This window comes from Penaeus chinensis, chromosome 26, assembly GCF_019202785.1.
Source record: "Penaeus chinensis breed Huanghai No. 1 chromosome 26, ASM1920278v2, whole genome shotgun sequence".
Classification (NCBI taxonomy): domain Eukaryota; kingdom Metazoa; phylum Arthropoda; class Malacostraca; order Decapoda; family Penaeidae; genus Penaeus; species Penaeus chinensis.
The window spans coordinates 12,947,513-12,967,512 of NC_061844.1; the positions used below are offsets into that span (position 1 = coordinate 12,947,513).

Sequence of the window (20,000 nt, forward strand, 5' to 3'; positions counted from 1 at the left end):
ACACATTCATACATGCATGTACATATGTCTCTTTATATATATATATAGATATATATATAGATAGATAGATGGATAGATAGATAGACAGATATATATATATATATATAGATATAGATATGTGTGCGTGTGTGTGTGTGTGTGTAAAACAATATGAAATGCTTTCTGAAAATTACAGCTTTAACAAGCGTTAAATGCTTCGTAAGAAAAGCTTTTAGTTTATGATGAAAGCATAATTTTTCCACAGGTACTTTCATGCCAAGCGAGTTTGTGGAAAGAGTGAAAGCACAGGAGAACGAAATGCAACAACTGTTGCAAAGGATAAACCAAACTGCAGCCGTCATTCAACAACTTGAAGAACAAAGTCTGCAACTTCAGAATGAGGTCGACCTTAGACGTCATGAGGTCCAGCAAAAGGAGGACTTGATTGGGCAGCTGAAGGCCAGCATTCGGAGAGTGAAAGATGAGAACCTGCAGATTTTGGCCAAAGGCAACGACACAGAAGGAGGGGCCTCCCTTCAGACAAAAGCACAGACACTGAAGGACGAGCTGGCCGGGGAGAAAGCACTGCACACTCAGAAACAGGCAACCAAGACCCAGTTAGAGCAACAGGTCGCACAGTTAGAAAGCGCCAGCAGTGTAATCCGACAGGAATTGGCTCAGCTGGACCAGGATATCGAGCAGCTTCAGCAGCGAAAGGCCTCGGCCGAAGGGGAGAAAAAGGCTCAGCTGGAAAAGAACGCCAACTTAAGGGAAGCCAAAGAGGAAGCACTGGCAGCAAAGACCAGGATCCAGACGGTGACTGATCAGCTGACTGGCAGGATCCGCAGTGTAGAAGCTGAAAATAAAGTGTTGGAACAACAAAAGAAAAATAAGGAAGATGCGCTTGGTGCTCTTCGAGCGTCACTGGCATCTTTGAACACCCAGAAAAAAGAAGCAGACGGAAGACTGTTAGATATGAAGGAAGAATTAGTTTTTTATTGTTTAGATATGTAGCAGTTTGTGTACTGTATAGTACAAGAGGATCAAGAAATATTGTGTGGGTATACCAGGTGCCATAATTTGTCCAAGGAGGTGACAGTAAAGTGCAGAGACCCTGGTAATAATTATAAAGGGGTTCAGGAAGAGATACGGACAGTGGGTATAAGGACAGTAAAAGTTCACAGGGGTGACAGTGAAGTGCAAGTTTTTAATATTGATTATATAAGGTGTTCAGTAGGGGATGAGAGCATTGGGTACCAGGACATTGAAAGATCTCTGTGACCATTTTCATTGTTTACATTTAGTACAGTGACCTTGGTTCTTTTATACAGCCCATATTATCCAGAGCACTGCTGTGTGACTAAGTATTAATATGTAGGGTTACAATTTGTGTTTTGCTGTTTGCTTCTCCTTGCTAATCTGCTAAATTCGATATGATACAAGAAAGTAAAGAAGGCGGTGAGTTCACTCTTCAAACTGAAAGGCCAAATTGTTAGTGCAATACATATTTGTAGATGTCTGAGCAATTTTCTCTCAACAGAGTTCCATAGCTGCAGAAACATCAGCGAAGCTTTGCAGACAAGGACAAGCCTCAACGAGAACCAATTCCGGGAACAGCAAGAAGCGAACGCCCAGCTGGAAGCAAAGCGCAGGGAGGTGGAGGAGAGAATCCGCCAGGCAAGGATCACCAAGCAACAGTTGCAACAACAGCTCCTCCAACTGCAGACGGATGAGCTGCAACTGAAACACGAGGAAGTGCAAGCCAAGACGGAGAACCTTGAGGCCAAGAGAGCACAAGGAGAGAAAGCCCGGCAGAACAGCGAGATCAGTCTGCTTAAGCACGAGCTCCTCCTTGCCAAGGAACGCAACCGTCATATCGAAACGCAGATTTCTTCCATTAGACAAAAGGTTACGCAAGTCACCAGAGCCAAAAACGAATTGACACAGAGTAAAGATACAAAAGCAGATGTGAAAAGCTCCTTATCCCAAAATCTAGAGGAAGAAGTGACTCTAATCGAACGACACTCTGATGAAAATAGCCGTCTAGAAGAGGACATTGGACGCACCAGAGCAACAGGCGAGAATCTCAAGAAGACGAAGGCAGAGTTGGAGCAAAAACTGAACGCACTGAACGTTCAGAAAGGACAGTTACAGAAGGGAATGCAGCTTGCTGGGGAGTCGGAGAAGTCGGTACAGGCTTCTATAGCGAGAGTAGGCCAGGAGATTCAGAAAATTGAATCTGAGATTAAGAGCATAGAAAAAATTATTCGGCATTGTTAGTGACCTCATTACATCATTACAGTAAATAACTTAGTCTGTATGAAGATATTACTTCTAATAAACTTTACTAGAAACCTACAGTTTATAACATACCTACAATGTAAATAATAAACGGGAATTAAAATACGTAATATTTGCTAATGGCATGGGCTGGCAGATAATCATGAAATGTGCGGAGAGAACAAGGAGGTTCAGTGATGCTTACCGTAAAAGAAATGGAGTGGAAGGCATAGCTGTGGTAAGGATTGATTGCTTATTTAATATTATCTGCCGCGTCAACAACTAAGGTCATTAGCGGCGAACACTTTGTTAGACTGGAATATCAAAATATCTAAAACGTTAAAAAGCAATCAATAAATGTTATAAATAACAATACATACATAAAAAAAATCAAAGCATAAACATTATGCTCTAAATGTCTAAAAACTATTGCATAAACATTATGCATAATTAAATGTTATTGAAAATATTAGTTTCCCTAAAGAAACTAATAAGACCTTCTATGTCACAATACTCCCCCAATACATTTTTCAGTGTATATGGGGGAGACAAGTACCTTCCTCTTTGGTCTGAGAATGTAGCACATCTTTCCACTACATGTGTGACTGTTAATGGCCCTTGGCATTCCTCACTGCGTGCTTCACTTTTAGCCATCATCGGCCCGTGAGTCAGTCTTGTGTGCCCGATTCTCAGTCTTGTTAATACAACTTCTACTTGTCGGTTGGGATGGATGCTGGTCACTCAACTGCCAAGGTCATCTCTAATCTCTCGCAGTTTGTTTCTAAAGGTATGCCTCCATTTGTCCCTCCATTTATCGCGAAGACAACTCCTGATGCTGGGTTTCAAGTCAGTGTGTGGGAGAGGAAAACGAGCATCACAGGGCTGAACCGCAGCTGCCTTGACCTTCTGATCAGCTCGCTCATTCCCACTGATACCAACATGTGCTGGCACCCAACACAGTTATCTTTTTATGTGCTGACATCAGTGCAAGCCAATCTTGAACCTCCCTCACCACTGGATGTGATGAATTTAAGCTCTTAAGCTTGTAAGGTATTACGAGAGTCACCATATTATACAACGGAATGGTTTGTAAGATCTCTAGTCATCTTGACTGCTGCAAGGATGGCATGTAACTCTGCAGTGAAAATCGAGGCTGATCGAGAAAGACTGCCAGATGCAGTCTTCCTTCTGCCTGTGGTAAGGAGTTTTTGACCCCCCCCCCCCCGAGTACGGAATTCACCAAGTAAACATAATATTTATGAATGAATGGTTTTCGGTGTCATTGATAGAAGGTTGTACAGTCATGAGGGATTATTCTCTCTCTCTCTCTCTCTTAGAGAAAGGAATGGAAGTGATATCAAAAGATATGTGGGAAGAGGGCCAAGGAGAGAAATGTCCAAGTGCAGCAATATATTGATACAGGTATATGACTAGGCCATGTCCAACAGGCAGACAGCCATGATAAGGAAATGTGAAGAAGTGGAGGTTGAGGCAGAGAAAGAGGTCTGTGGACAATTAGGATATTAAGAGTATACTAGTATTAAGCAAATACAACGACAGGGTATAGATAACATGGAATTTCTGAGTAAACAGTAATGACAGTCTGATACCTTAATATGGAAAAATACATCTTTTGTTTTCTCTCTCTTTTTGTACATTTCTTAAGTATAAACAATAGGCCTTTTGTAACATCCCGAATCTCCTAACATTTGGTAAAATGTTTCAAGTATCACAGTCTCTACAGTATCATTGAAATTTGGACTGTCATACATTTTTAAAAAAATCAATAGAAAACCATTAAAGCACTTAATATGCTGATATGATGTTTAATTACTAGCAAAACATTGATGAAGCTTCAAATGAATTGGAAAAAGTACCTGACTACTCGGAACGGCTGTGGAAACTTGAAATGTATTTCTCAGATTCAGTCAAGGTTTTGCATCTGATCATATCCACCGTGAGTGAGTTCCGTGTCAAGGTATCGTCCTGTTTAACACCTTTTTTAATTGGTATTTTATCAGTTTCCGTGTGGAACTTAGTGGTTGCTGTCCCATCTTCGTATATATCTTCCCATATTTTATAATATACTTCCTCTACTCCATGTCTTAGGGAGTAGAGGAGGTATACATCTAGTATTGCTGGTATATGTAGATTCAAATGCCTTTTCGTAATCGATGAATGCCATACACAGGGTTGTCCTATATTCGTTTATTTTTTCTCTTATTTGGGTGAGCATGTGGATATGGTCTGTCGTTGAGAATCCACTGCGGCCTGTTCTCTAGGCTGGTTAGAATCCACACTGTCAGAGATGCGAGTTGTGATGACTTTTGTGAACAGTTTGTAACTGAAAGGAGGCTTAAGGGTCGGTAGTTTTTTAGATCCTATCTATCCCCTTTTTTATATATCAAAGTAATTGTTGCATTTTTCCAGGCTTTCGGAGTTTTTCCGTTGAGAAGGCATTTGTTAAAAAGCTTCGCTAGTTTCACTATTGCAACTTCTCCTGCATCTATTATGAGGTCTATACTAATTCCGTCTTCACCTGGTATTTTCCCTCTCTTCATGCTTTTAAGCACTCTCTTTAGTTCTTCTGTTGTGATGTTTGGTACGTCCACGGCTGTTCATTTGAGTTGTATAGATCCCTGTAAAAGTCTTCCACTACTCTTATGATTTCATTCTTATATGTCACTTTACCATCTGGTTTCTTTATTACATACATTCGATTTCTCCCTATTCTGAGTCTCCTTTTAGCTGTTTTCATGCTGGTACCTGAGTTCACTCTTTCATTTATATTTGAGTATTGAATTTCCATACATCTTCCCTTTGCTAGTTCAGTTTATTCTATTTTGTCCCTATTTGACGATACTTTCATGACCCTACTTCTTGCATAAGTTGTTTAGTTTGTACCGAGAGCTTGCTGGAGCTTTGTTTGACGTTCTTACCGCCTACTTCAAGTGCAGCTTCCTTTATTATGTCACTAAACTGTTTGTTATTATTTGGTCAATGTTGAGATCTTCGTCGCTGAAAAGTGAATATCTGTTTTGGATGTTAATGCTAAATTTTGTCGCTCTGGTCTTTAAGTTGCCTAAATTTGACTGAGGCTTTTATATGAGTTTGTTCCTTTCCCTTCTGAGTGTAATTTAATTTGGCCTTTGATCATTTCATGATTGCTGCCAACATTTACTTTTTTAATAACTATTTGAAATTATAATGGCAATTTTGTGTTTGATGTCAGATGGCAACTTCCAACTTCCGCATGTCTTTTTTTCGATGAATGTATTCATGCTATTGTGTGATCGACTCTCCACAAAATCGATATGCATTTGTCCCCTCTCATTCCTAGTGCCTAGTCTGTGATTCACACTACGGTTTCTCCTTCTGTCTTTTTACCTGTTTTGGCATTGAAATTTCCCATAATTATTGTGAAATTGGTTTTTACTCTCTCGCTGGCTAAATGAACTTCTTCATAGAAGCTCTCTATTCCTTCGTCGCCGTGGCTGCAGGTTGGAGCACAGATTTGAACAATCTTTAAGTTGTACCTAGTATTTAGGTTTATTGTTACTGAAGCCACTCTTCCGTTTTCACTATAGAATTCCACGATATTCTTTTCTAAACGTTTGTGAACTAAGTACCTACCCCTAATTCGAGCTTGCTATCCTAGGGTTTACCTCTCCAAAAGTGCACATGTCTATCATTTAGTATCAGTTCTTCGACAAGTCCTACTACATCCCATCTAATGAAAGAGAGTTCCTCAAGTAAGGCTAGCAAGTCAGGTTCAATTCTCATTGTCCTTATATTATATGTGCAAAAGTTCATAAGTTAAGTTTATTTACCACCCTGACTATCTGCTCAGGCGTGGGCAATCATGATTACAGTTTTACATATATCTGACACAGTACATTAGTCTGTGACTTCTGTAATTGTACATGGTAATTTAGAAATATAAATCATACATCATACAAAAATATGACGTTGATATGCTTTTGCCACTGTGTTTACATAACACTGTTATTTGTTTACAGCAGTATTACATAGTAAATTTAGGATATAGTATGAGTATATCTTCAAATGTATCAGATGAAATGAAATATTCACATAGTTCTTTATACCTCATGTTAGGTGGTCTGAAAGGCTGTATCACATGACATTCCGAGACATAATCCTCAAGCGTGTTCTGGCAATAACCACGTTACATCGTCTGGTTCGACTTCGGTGCCACCCACAGGAAGGCTTGCTATCTCTATACTGATTGTAGTGCCTTATGGTACAGCATGTACATGTACAGTATGTAATAAGAAAAAAATATATATATTGTTGAGGTTTTCCTTATTTTTACCTCCTTTTTTAGTTCAGTTTTGATCCTGAGATGAGTGAGTATTTCTCCAGGATAATTATATTCGCATGACACATGTCACCAATATATTTACAATTTATACAAGGTAAACAATAGCTACATTAGCAAGAGACGGGACATTGAGCTTGTACAGAAGGGCTCTTCACAGACAACTTGTTTGCTGGCGAGATGTCAAACCAAAACAGACCCTTGTCAGCCGTCTCGAAAAGGTGCTTCTGAGTTTCAGATTTCTCCTTCAAAAAGAACCAAAGTGGAGACTGCAAATGTTCAGAGACCATTATTAGCATTGTTACATTACCAACAATTATAAATTCGTCATTTTCATTAAATTAAAACAAGTGCTGTATATGCCAATACATTGGCAATACTTACAGAAGGTGTGTATGGGCACGGAGCTTGGAGCCAAGTGAAGGTCGTGCTGAATGGGTCACACTTAAGATCACACTTAAGATGTGTATTTTCAGATTTGTCATGCAGTTTCCTATTACTTACAATTCTTAAATTCTATGAATAAAGTCATAACAGGAGATCAAGAAACTCGAAACATGTTCACCGGAAAAGAAAGGGAAGGCTGGCGAGACAGACTGGCGTTATGATACCTAGCATCTAATATATATAATTTGTCCATCTTTAAATGCTCCTGAAAACCGATATGCATCTATTTACATTTCATCTATCAGTCAGTAAATTAACAACTGCTTATACTATCAATCAACGTCTATCTATCCATATATATGTGTTGATAACTATGAATATTAATTTCATTTCATTACTAAATAGTCTTATTTTCATTCACATCATCATTGCCATGTTCCAAATTTATTCTCGAGAGATGGACGCTAGGTTTTGATAATCAGCAGTTTTTTTGTTGTCACATGATCCACCTCATTTTCAATATTTTTCAATGTTATTTTGAGTTTGAGGAATTATAGCGTTAGTATTTTTATTTCACGTCAATAGTCTCTTAATGAAGCAGGAAATAAAGAGGAAAGAACCTTGACGTGCTTGTGCTTGTGTAGACCTTAGAGTGTGGTTCCTGTGCGGCTGCTTGTGCGTGTGTGAGTGTGCTTGTGTACGTTCGTGTGCTGGTCTGTGTCGGTGCTTGTGTCTCGCCTGAGTAAATGTGCTTTCGTATGTGCATGTGTCAAGTGAGATATTTTGTCAGTGTTTATTTTTGTACACATATCCATGCCTATAGTTAGTGTAAATTAACGGCTGAATCAAGCAACACATCCTCCATTTGTAATTCAGATTTATAGATATTGTTTATAGCTTAAGAATTAAACAAGTATAAATTAAAATGTATTTGTTTTACAGTGTGTGTAGCTAATTTTTTAAACATCAGTTGTGATTTATAGTTAATTTGCTAACCTTGTTTACTCAGAAATTCCATACTTGTGATTTTTTTTACAATATATTGTTTATTTTGTAATTTATGTATCTATCGTTGTAAGATGGAATAATGCCGCATTGATATAGATATCTAACAATCCTCCCTGACCTGGTCTCGCACCTAGGTCACTCCAACCATACCACAATACGCAGTAAAAGGAGTGTGCAGCTAGGATCTAACTATCTCCATAGCCATTACCTATCTACTCATACATGAGTAATGATAGCGAGGTTTTACACACACTCCTCGTGGGCACTCGGGTGGAAATTGATTTAAAAATCGGAACAAAAGTCAGATGTACTGAGGTTTACATATGAAAGATGGAATAATGCATTGCCGCATTGATATAGATATATAACAGTCCTCCCTGTTTAAGCCAAGTCACTCCGGGCTAGTATGGTTGGTTTAGTACAGGCCCTCCGGTTTCATACTCGGAGTGACCTAGGTTCCAGGCCTGGTCAGGGAGGATTGTTATATACCTATCGTTGTATTCACTGATTGCGTTTAATAAATATGAGTATCCTTAGTATCTGGTTTGTTCATGGGTTCTTTCTCTGCCTCTACATCCAACTCTTCACGTTTCCTTATCATGGTTATCTGCCCATTGGACTCATCCGAGCCATAGACCTCTATTAAGAAATGGCTGCACTTGGACATGTCGTATAATGATCGATATCACTCCCGTTCCTCTCTCTAAACGAGAACGAGACAGACAGACAGACAGACAGACAGACAGGATTATCACCCACGACAATACAACCTTCTATTAGTCACACACGTTGAAAAACATTCATTCATTCATTGATAAATATTTTGTTTGCTACAAGTGAGTTGCCACTTGGTTGGTTTCCTTACCAGAGGGAGGTTCAGAAATATCTAACCACAGCTTTACAAGAACAATTATATGTACCACAAATCTTCAATTCCATTTTCTTCTGCTTCTTTTATGGTGAGTATCACTAAATCTCCTTATTCTCACATCACATATCATGAGTATCTGCTGCCCCATGTTAGTGCGTCTTTTAATTCCCATGTAAGGTCTTCAGAGATCATAATTCAATATAGGTCACCATAACATGTAATTTTAACATGATTTTTTTCCTTTTCTTTTCTTTTTTAGATGGCTTTTATTATTCATATTGAGGATATGTTTTAGTTTGAAGGTTTTTAGTAAATTTTATTAGAAGTAATAGCTTCATACAAAGTTATTTACTGTAATAATACATTTTTTTCCCACATATTCAAGATCTTAGAACGAGAGGTCAATATCGCTAACAATACCGCATTTCTCCCTCTGTGTACCTAATATCAGATTCAATTTTCTGAATCTCCTGGCCTACTCTCGCTATAGAAGCCCGTACCGACTTCTCCGATTCCCCAGCAAGCTGCATTCCCTTCTGTAACTGTCCTTTCTGAACGTTCAGTGCGTTCAGTTTTTGCTCCAACTCTGACTTCGTCTTCGTGAGATTCTCGCCTGTTGCTCTGGTGCGTCCAATATCCTCTTCTAGGCGGCTATTTTCATCAGAGTGTCGTTCGATTAGAGTCACTTCTTCCTCTAGATTTTGGAATAAGGAGCTTTTCACATCTGCTTTTGTATCTTTACTCTGTGTCAATTCGTTTTTGGCTCTGGTGACTTGCGTAACCTTTTGTCTAATGGAAGAAATCTGCGTTTCGATATGACGGTTGCGTTCCTTGGCAAGGAGGAGCTCGTGCTTAAGCAGACTGATCTCGCTGTTCAGCCGGGCTTTCTCTCCTTGTGCTCTCTTGGCCTCAAGGTTCTCCGTCTTGGCTTGCACTTCCTCGTGTTTCAGTTGCAGCTCATCCTTCTGCAGTTGGAGGAGCTGTTGTTGCAACTGTTGCTTGGTGATCCTTGCCTGGCGGATTCTCTCCTCCGCCTCCCTGCGCTTTGCTTCCAGCTGGGCGTTCGCTTCTTGCTGTTCCCGGAATTGGTTCTCGTTGAGGCTTGTCCTTGTCTGCAAAGCTTCGCTGATGTTTGTACAAATACGGAATTCTGTTGAGAGGAGAAAATTGTTCAGACATCTATAAATGTGTATCGCACTAATGATTTGGCCTTTCCGTTTGAAGAATGAACTCACCAGTTTCGTTACTTTCTTGCGCCCTATCGAGTTTGAAAATGATAGGCTTGGGCACATCAGCAAGGGAAAGCAAACGGCATTGCGTTAGATATCAACCCTATAAATAAAGCCTTAGAAATATAGCAGTGCTCTGAATAACAGAGTCCATATAAAAGTACAGTGATCACCATATCAAATGTATACGATAAAAATGGTCATAGAGGTTTTTTATTGTCTACAAATCCAATGCTTTCATCCCTTAATAAACCTCTTCCATAATCAATATCCAGACCTTTGCATTTCACAGTCACTTCAATGCCTTTGCATTGCTCCTACGATACTTATCCGTTCATTAGCCCTTATATAATCCATATCACTTCGCTGTCACCTCCATGAACAAATTGTGGCACCTGGTTTACACACACAATATTCCTTGATCCCAACTACTAACTAAAGAAACAAACGTAATCCATTTCTCCAATAACATCTGACAGTCTTCCGTCTGCTTTATTTTTCTGGGTGTTCAGAGATGCCAGTGACGCTCGAAGAGCACCAAGCGCATCTTCCTTATTTTTCTTTTGTTGTTCCAACACTTTATTTTCAGCTTCTACACTGCGGATCCTGCCAGTCAGCTGATCAGTCACTGTCTGGATCCTGGTCTTTGCTGCCAGTGCTTCCTCTTTGGCTTCCCTTAAGTTGGCGTTCTTTTCCAGCTGAGCCTTTTTCTCTCCTTCGGCCGAGGTCTTTCGCTGCTGAAGCTGCTCGATATCCTGGTCCAGCTGAGCCAATTCCTGTCGGATTACACTGCTGGCGCTTTCTAACTGTGCGACCTGTTGCTCTAACTGGGTCTTGGTTGCCTGTTTCTGAGTGTGCAGTGCTTTCTCCCCGGCCAGCTCGTCCTTCAGTGCCTGTGCTTTTGTCTGAAGGGAGGCCCCTCCTTCTGCGTCGTTGCCTTTGGCCAAAATCTGCAGGTTCTCATCCTTCACTCTCCGAATGCTGGCCTTCAGCTGCCCAATCAAGTCCTCCTTTTGCTGGACCTCATGACGTCTAAGGTCGACCTCATTCTGAAGTTGCAGATTTTGTTCTTCAAGCTGTTGAATGACGGCTGCAGTTTGGTTAATCCTTTGCAACAGTTGTTGCATTTCGTTCTCCTGTGCTTTCACTCTTTCCACAAACTCGCTTGGCATGAAAGTACCTGTGGAAAAATTATGCTTTCATCATAAACTAAAAGCTTTTCTTACGAAGCATTTAGCGCTTGTTAAAGCTGTAATTTTCAGAAAGCATTTCATATTGTTTTATACACACACACACACACGCACACATATCTATATCTATATATATCTATCTGTCTATCTATATATCCATCTATCTATCTATCTATATATATGTATAAAGAGACATGCACATGCATGTATGAATGTGTGTATATATATATGTGTGTATATATGTAAATGAATGTGTTTATATATAGATACACACGTGCGCACACACACACAAATATATAGATAGATAGATATATACATATATATCCAAATATATGCTTATATATGTATATACATGTATATATATATATATATATATATATATATATATATATGTGTGTGTATATATAGATATATGTATTTACATTTATATATATATATATAACATAGCAGGAACCATTATCGAAAATCTCTTTCATTTGGACTGATACTACGGCACTTAAAGGCCTCACTATATATTTCAGTTTAAAGATCATATTTACACGTGTATATCTGCATCGTAGTTGTCTGTCTACGAGTGTGCTTGCGCGTGCGGGTGTCAAGTGAGTTAATTTGACCCGGGAGACTCACCTCGGTTGATGACGTCATCCTGCTGCAGGTGTGACGTCAGAGCCTGGGAAAGGATTTCTAAGCTGGATGTCACTCGAGCGAGGCCTAGAATGGGGGAGGAGGAGGAATCAAAGCGTTAGTATTTTTATTTCACGTCAATAGTCTCTTAATGAAGCAGGAAATAAAGAGGAAAGAACCTTGACGTGCTTGTGCTTGTGTAGACCTTAGAGTGTGGTTCCCGTGCGGCTGCGTGTGCGTGTGTGCTTGTGTACGTTCGTGTGCTGGTCTGTGTCGGTGCTTGTGTCTCGCCTGAGTAAATGTGCTTTCGTATGTGCATGTGTCAAGTGAGATATTTTGTCAGTGTTTATTTTTGTACACATATCCATGCCTATAGTTAGTGTAAATTAACGGCTGAATCAAGCAACACATCCTCCATTTGTAATTCAGATTTATAGATATTGTTTATAGCTTAAGAATTAAACAAGTATAAATTAAAATGTATTTGTTTTACAGTGTGTGTAGCTAATTTTTTAAACATCAGTTGTGATTTATAGTTAATTTGCTAACCTTGTTTACTCAGAAATTCCATACTTGTGATTTTTTTTACAATATATTGTTTATTTTGTAATTTATGTATCTATCGTTGTAAGATGGAATAATGCCGCATTGATATAGATATCTAACAATCCTCCCTGACCTGGTCTCGCACCTAGGTCACTCCAACCATACCACAATACGCAGTAAAAGGAGTGTGCAGCTAGGATCTAACTATCTCCATAGCCATTACCTATCTACTCATACATGAGTAATGATAGCGAGGTTTTACACACACTCCTCGTGGGCACTCGGGTGGAAATTGATTTAAAAATCGGAACAAAAGTCAGATGTACTGAGGTTTACATATGAAAGATGGAATAATGCATTGCCGCATTGATATAGATATATAACAGTCCTCCCTGTTTAAGCCAAGTCACTCCGGGCTAGTATGGTTGGTTTAGTACAGGCCCTCCGGTTTCATACTCGGAGTGACCTAGGTTCCAGGCCTGGTCAGGGAGGATTGTTATATACCTATCGTTGTATTCACTGATTGCGTTTAATAAATATGAGTATCCTTAGTATCTGGTTTGTTCATGGGTTCTTTCTCTGCCTCTACATCCAACTCTTCACGTTTCCTTATCATGGTTATCTGCCCATTGGACTCATCCGAGCCATAGACCTCTATTAAGAAATGGCTGCACTTGGACATGTCGTATAATGATCGATATCACTCCCGTTCCTCTCTCTAAACGTGAACGAGACAGACAGACAGACAGACAGACAGACAGGATTATCACCCACGACAATACAACCTTCTATTAGTCACACACGTTGAAAAACATTCATTCATTCATTGATAAATATTTTGTTTGCTACAAGTGAGTTGCCACTTGGTTGGTTTCCTTACCAGAGGGAGGTTCAGAAATATCTAACCACAGCTTTACAAGAACAATTATATGTACCACAAATCTTCAATTCCATTTTCTTCTGCTTCTTTTATGGTGAGTATCACTAAATCTCCTTATTCTCACATCACATATCATGAGTATCTGCTGCCCCATGTTAGTGCGTCTTTTAATTCCCATGTAAGGTCTTCAGACATCATAATTCAATATAGGTCACCATAACATGTAATTTTAACATGATTTTTTTTCCTTTTCTTTTCTTTTTTAGATGGCTTTTATTATTCATATTGAGGATATGTTTTAGTTTGAAGGTTTTTAGTAAATTTTATTAGAAGTAATAGCTTCATACAAAGTTATTTACTGTAATAATACATTTTTTCCCCACATATTCAAGATCTTAGAACAAGAGGTCAATATCGCTAACAATACCGCATTTCTCCCTCTGTGTACCTAATATCAGATTCAATTTTCTGAATCTCCTGGCCTACTCTCGCTATAGAAGCCTGTACCGACTTCTCCGATTCCCCAGCAAGCTGCATTCCCTTCTGTAACTGTCCTTTCTGAACGTTCAGTGCGTTCAGTTTTTGCTCCAACTCTGACTTCGTCTTCGTGAGATTCTCGCCTGTTGCTCTGGTGCGTCCAATGTCCTCTTCTAGGCGGCTATTTTCATCAGAGTGTCGTTCGATTAGAGTCACTTCTTCCTCTAGATTTTGGGATAAGGAGCTTTTCACATCTGCTTTTGTATCTTTACTCTGTGTCAATTCGTTTTTGGCTCTGGTGACTTGCGTAACCTTTTGTCTAATGGAAGAAATCTGCGTTTCGATATGACGGTTGCGTTCCTTGGCAAGGAGGAGCTCGTGCTTAAGCAGACTGATCTCGCTGTTCAGCCGGGCTTTCTCTCCTTGTGCTCTCTTGGCCTCAAGGTTCTCCGTCTTGGCTTGCACTTCCTCGTGTTTCAGTTGCAGCTCATCCGTCTGCAGTTGGAGGAGCTGTTGTTGCAACTGTTGCTTGGTGATCCTTGCCTGGCGGATTCTCTCCTCCGCCTCCCTGCGCTTTGCTTCCAGGTGGGCGTTCGCTTCTTGCTGTTCCCGGAATTGGTTCTCGTTGAGGCTTGTCCTTGTCTGCAAAGCTTCGCTGATGTTTGTACAAATACGGAATTCTGTTGAGAGGAGAAAATTGTTCAGACATCTATAAATGTGTATCGCACTAATGATTTGGCCTTTCCGTTTGAAGAATGAACTCACCAGTTTCGTTACTTTCTTGCGCCCTATCGAGTTTGAAAATGATAGGCTTGGGCACATCAGCAAGGGAAAGCAAACGGCATTGCGTTAGATATCAACCCTATAAATAAAGCCTTAGAAATATAGCAGTGCTCTGAATAACAGAGTCCATATAAAAGTACAGTGATCACCATATCAAATGTATACGATAAAAATGGTCATAGAGGTTTTTTATTGTCTACATATCCAATGCTTTCATCCCTTAATAAATCTCTTCCATAATCAATATCCAGACCTTTGCATTTCACAGTCACTTCAATGCCTTTGCATTGCTCCTACGATACTTATCCGTTCCTTAGCCCTTATATAATCCATATCACTTCGCTGTCACCTCCATGAACAAATTGTGGCACCTGGTTTACACACACAATATTCCTTGATCCCAACTACTAACTAAAGAAACAAACGTAATCCATTTCTCCAATAACATCTGACAGTCTTCCGTCTGCTTCATTTTTCTGGGTGTTCAGAGATGCCAGTGACGCTCGAAGAGCACCAAGCGCATCTTCCTTATTTTTCTTTTGTTGTTCCAACACTTTATTTTCAGCTTCTACACTGCGGATCCTGCCAGTCAGCTGATCAGTCACTGTCTGGATCCTGGTCTTTGCTGCCAGTGCTTCCTCTTTGGCTTCCCTTAAGTTGGCGTTCTTTTCCAGCTGAGCCTTTTTCTCTCCTTCGGCCGAGGTCTTTCGCTGCTGAAGCTGCTCGATATCCTGGTCCAGCTGAGCCAATTCCTGTCGGATTACACTGCTGGCGCTTTCTAACTGTGCGACCTGTTGCTCTAACTGGGTCTTGGTTGCCTGTTTCTGAGTGTGCAGTGCTTTCTCCCCGGCCAGCTCGTCCTTCAGTGCCTGTGCTTTTGTCTGAAGGGAGGCCCCTCCTTCTGCGTCGTTGCCTTTGGCCAAAATCTGCAGGTTCTCATCCTTCACTCTCCGAATGCTGGCCTTCAGCTGCCCAGTCAAGTCCTCCTTTTGCTGGACCTCATGACGTCTAAGGTCGACCTCATTCTGAAGTTGCAGACTTTGTTCTTCAAGCTGTTGAATGACGGCTGCAGTTTGGTTTATCCTTTGCAACAGTTGTTGCATTTCGTTCTCCTGTGCTTTCACTCTTTCCACAAACTCGCTTGGCATGAAAGAACCTGTGGAAAAATTATGCTTTCATCATAAACTAAAAGCTTTTCTTACGAAGCATTTAGCGCTTGTTAAAGCTGTAATTTTCAGAAAGCAATTCATGTTGTTTTACACACACACACACATATATACATATTTGTGTGTGTGTATAAAAAGACAGATATCTACAAGCATATATGATGTATGTATGTATATGTATTTATTTATACTCGTATAAACATATATATACATATATATACATATAGGCATATATGTATATATATATACATACATACATATATATGTGTTTGTAGGTAAATGTGTTTGTGTTTATATATAGACACACATACCGGATCGAAAACCTATTTCATTCCGACTGAGACTGCATCACTTAAAGGCCTCACTATATATATATTTCACTTTAAATATCATAGTTAAATTGGTGAGTAAATGTGCTCTTCCACGCGCATTTTTTTTATTTTTTTTATTCGAGTTGTATTAATTTGTTTGTTAATGTGTAATAATATTTGACTGCATTTCATACTGTATTTATGTGTATATCTGCATCGTGCTTGTCTGTGTCTACGAGTGTGCTTGCGCGTGCGAATGTCAAGTGAGTTAATTTGACCCGGGAGACTCACCTCGGTTGATGACGTCATCCTGCTGCAGGTGTGACGTCAGAGCCTGGGAAAGGATTTCTAAGCTGGATGTCACTCGAGCGAGGCCTAGAACGGGGGAGGAGGAGGAATCATAGCGTTAGTATTTTTATTTCACGTCAATAGTCTTTTAATGAAACAGGAAATAAAGAGGAAAGAACCTTGACCTTAGAGTGTGGTTCCCGTGCGGCTGCGTGTGCGTGTGCGAGTGTGCTTGTGTACGTTCGTGTGCTGGTCTGTGTCGGTGCTTGTGTCTCGTCTGAGTGAATGTGCAATTGTCAAGTGAGATATTTTACCGAATATAGAGCATAACTACCAAAGTATAATAAGGTCTGCACGATTTATTAATCAAAAATAATTAACAACTCATTAGCGATCAAAAGAAAGTCCCTTCTCAGACGGGAAAAGGAAAACACTGCCTGGAATGCACGAACAAGTAAACTCGCCAAAGAGAAACCAGGTTTCCGTATATCGTTACCCTCTTTCTTTTTCCTTCTGCAGATGTCGGCTACTTTCGACAGAATTAACATCAACTCATCCAATATCTTATCTATGTTAGGATGTGTAGGCACAGTGGACTCTGCTTACCGTCATTCGTCTGCTGCATCTGCGCCTTCTGGCTCTGGGATAACTGCGCCAGCTGCGTCGTCACTGCGGCGTCGCCTTGGCAGGAAGAAATGAAGTTAATTGCCTGCGATAGACGGCATAAAGACAAGGTGCCTAGTGTGCAACTGCAGGTGCAATACGGGTCCTTCTGAGTGAGCGATGCTTAGCCATCATTAGATTGTCTAAAGTTGGAGACAGAATATTTCACGTAATGAATAAAAATTCCCTGTAGGGGCAGGTAGCGGAGAACCCAAAGCCTCACCCTGAGAGATGTTGCTCAGGTTGTCGAGCACCTGGGCGATCGCCAGCTGGTTGAAGACGACGCTGGCGCGCAGATCCTCGTCGCGGGGCGCGGCGGCCGCCCACCCGGCGGCGCAGAACGACAGCAGTGCCAAGGCCAGCATGGCTTTCGACCGGAGCGAACGAGTGGGCGAGAGTTCCTAAAGGTTGCGCACTGGGAAGAGCTGCGCGAGGGAGTGAGGGCTTGAGGTCCCTGCGCTGCTTTTAAAGGGCGGGAGCGGGGGCATGGGGTCCCACATGTTTGTGCAGTGATACCCTTGTGCCTCCGACTGACGCCCAACTTGATGTTTTTACCAGCGTCCTGAACCTATCTGTAGGATCTCAATGCCGGCTTGCAAGTGTGTACAATTCTGTCTTTTATAATTATTTTCTTTTCTATTTCTCTATACTGAGGTTGCTATTTATTTATTTTTTTTTCCATGGGTCAGTCTACACTCAGCAAACATGTCTTCTCTCCAACTCCAAATATCAAGCCACGTGCAGGAGGAAGCGAGAGGCTAAGCTCGCGCACAAGATAAACAGCGTCGACCTCGCCGGCCACGGGCTGCTGCTCACGCTCGTCGAACGCGGCGGCGATATCGGGTGGCGAGCGGACGACGCGGGAATCCCGGGCTTCTAGAAGGGCTGCAGTGATGTGTGCACACATGCATACACACACACACACACACACGCATATATATATATATATATATAGTTATATATATACACGTTCATACATATTTGTGTGTGTGTATATATACATATATACATAGGGCTAATATGCTATTTTGTTATATTATATTTATAATATATATTATATATATGAATAAATATATAATTCATACATCTATGTATATTTAGATATATGTGTATATATAAGTATTTATTTATACTGGTGCAGGGATTTAGAACAAGGCCCATACGCGGAATCTTTGCTAGGGGATTCCGTATAGTTTCTACCCTCAGATTTCATGACTACCATAAACAACCTTACTAGAGCCTCTGAACTAAGAAAGAGTACAGCCCATTCAAGGACTACGAATTGCCTTGAGGAGATTCAGGACAGGGTCTTCACAGTCGTGTACGAATAGCAATACTTCCCTCTTGGCAATTTTCAGTGGAACATTTTCACACCAGACATGACTATTAAAGAATGGGATATTATTCCTGTAAATAATAAGACGTAATTACGAAGAAATAACAATAAAAGGGAAATTTGCAGAACAGAAAACATGTGTTTGTGATACTATTAATAAAGTTTATGTTCGTGTGAGTGAATGACTATTGTGAGTTTAGCCAACAGAACTGCAACATTTTATAAGATTAGCTGTACGTTAAGAAAGGATTCGTTGGCATTTAAAGTGATGACCGAGATGGAAATGCCAACAAACATAAAACTCGTGAGTGCCAGAGCATCACACACACACACACACATATATGTGTATATATGTATGTATATATATGTATATATATATACATATAATGTATGTATATATTCGTATGGATATATATATATATATATATATATATATATATATATATGCATATAATGTATGTATATATTTGTATGGATATATATATATATATATATATATATATATATATATGTGTGTGTGTGTGTGTGTGTGTGTGTGTGTGTGTGTGTGTGTGTGCGTGTGTGTGTGTGTGTGTGTGTGCGTGCGCGCGTGCTGTGCGTGCGTGCGTGCATGTGTGTGTGTGTGTGTGCGTGCGCGCGTGCTGTGCGTGCGTGCGTGCATGTGTGTGTGTGTGTGTGTGTGTGTGTGTGTGTGTGTGTGTGTGTGTGTGTGTGCCTCTGTGTGTGTGCCTGTGTGTGCGTGTGTATGTGTGTGTATTTATATCCATCTGTCTACACACACACACACGTATCTAAATCCAAACCGCCAGTGGAGTGATGCAACTCATCCCCAGGTGCCAGGAGCCCCCCTCCCACTGCGCCCTCAGCCCCCCCCCCCCCCAGCTCCAGCAGTGCCGACGGTTGTGATGAACAGCCACCTAGAGAGAACAGGTGATGCTGAAGGTGATGGATTCATCACAGTCGTTTCAAAGAAACAAAGGAGAAAATCAAGAGAGGAACGACAAACACTAAAGCGCTTGATGGGAGCAGATCGGCCCGAGACAGTATACCTGTACATCACGAGCTGTCATCCAGACACAAATGAAGAAGATATCGAAGAACATCTCTCGGAAAATTTCGGTTACTGTGCAAGGCCGAGAAATAAAGACTGAACTGTTTTTAGACTCTGATGCCTTCCCAAGGAATGTCAAAGTGTTTTTAAACAGAAACAAGTACAACCGAGATCAGAGGGTTTGACAAGACACAACACAACAACAAACAAAGGTCACATTCAGAAAATCCAAAAATTACAGAACTTTGCTGCGAGAGTAGCGCTTGGTAACGTAAATAAGTATGACCACATTACCCCGCACATAAACAAACTAAATTGGCTAAAAGTACAACACAATTGTAACTATGACACTTGCGTACTAATTCACAAAATAATCCAAGGGTATTATCCAAAGTGGCTATTAACCCTTCCAACCGTAGGTAACACAACCAAACAAGACAGGTGAACTCTCTACGCATCAAAAGATCACGCACAGATATAGGGGCACGGCAGACACTTACACGTGGACCCATGATTTGGAACAAATTACCAAATAATATCAGAAATATTAGTAACTCTAATACATTCAAAAAGAAATTAAAAAGAACATCTC

General features: G+C 40.4%; 3 protein-coding genes across 5 annotated transcripts in view; 1 reads left to right on the forward strand and 2 right to left on the reverse strand.

The window, feature by feature from the left end:
* LOC125039084 (cingulin-like) overlaps positions 1 to 2,333 on the forward strand; it is a 3,873-nt gene extending 1,540 nt beyond the window's left edge. The window contains exon 4 of one of the 2 annotated variants that reach the window (XM_047632813.1): positions 245 to 1,569. In XM_047632813.1, coding sequence (XP_047488769.1) covers positions 245 to 993 — 749 coding nt within the window. In that variant the 3' untranslated portion in view covers positions 994 to 1,569. Of the gene's footprint in view, positions 1 to 244 lie in introns of both variants that reach the window. The other variant, XM_047632814.1, reaches the window with a different exon arrangement.
* A 6,832-nt stretch (positions 2,334 to 9,165) lies between these two features.
* LOC125039009 (mRNA export factor GLE1-like) lies at positions 9,166 to 13,135 on the reverse strand. The gene is made up of 3 exons (XM_047632728.1): positions 13,043 to 13,135; positions 11,911 to 12,022; positions 9,166 to 10,014 (listed from the first exon to the last, which is right to left on the reverse strand). Exons 1-3 carry the CDS (start codon positions 13,133 to 13,135, stop codon positions 9,275 to 9,277), a joined length of 945 nt encoding a protein of 314 aa, XP_047488684.1. The 3' UTR covers positions 9,166 to 9,274.
* Positions 13,136 to 13,641: 506 nt separating this feature from the next.
* On the reverse strand, positions 13,642 to 17,468 carry LOC125038946 (vicilin-like seed storage protein At2g18540). 2 transcript variants are annotated; one of them, XM_047632640.1, is made up of 4 exons: positions 17,245 to 17,467; positions 16,965 to 17,039; positions 16,362 to 16,445; positions 13,642 to 14,490 (listed from the first exon to the last, which is right to left on the reverse strand). In XM_047632640.1, exons 1-4 carry the CDS (start codon positions 17,384 to 17,386, stop codon positions 13,751 to 13,753), a joined length of 1,041 nt encoding a protein of 346 aa, XP_047488596.1. In that variant the 5' UTR covers positions 17,387 to 17,467; the 3' UTR covers positions 13,642 to 13,750. The 2 variants fall into 2 exon arrangements, with proteins under 2 accessions (XP_047488596.1, XP_047488595.1); XM_047632639.1 differs by having other exon boundaries at positions 14,456 to 15,749; positions 17,245 to 17,468.
* Positions 17,469 to 20,000: the final 2,532 nt, after the last annotated feature.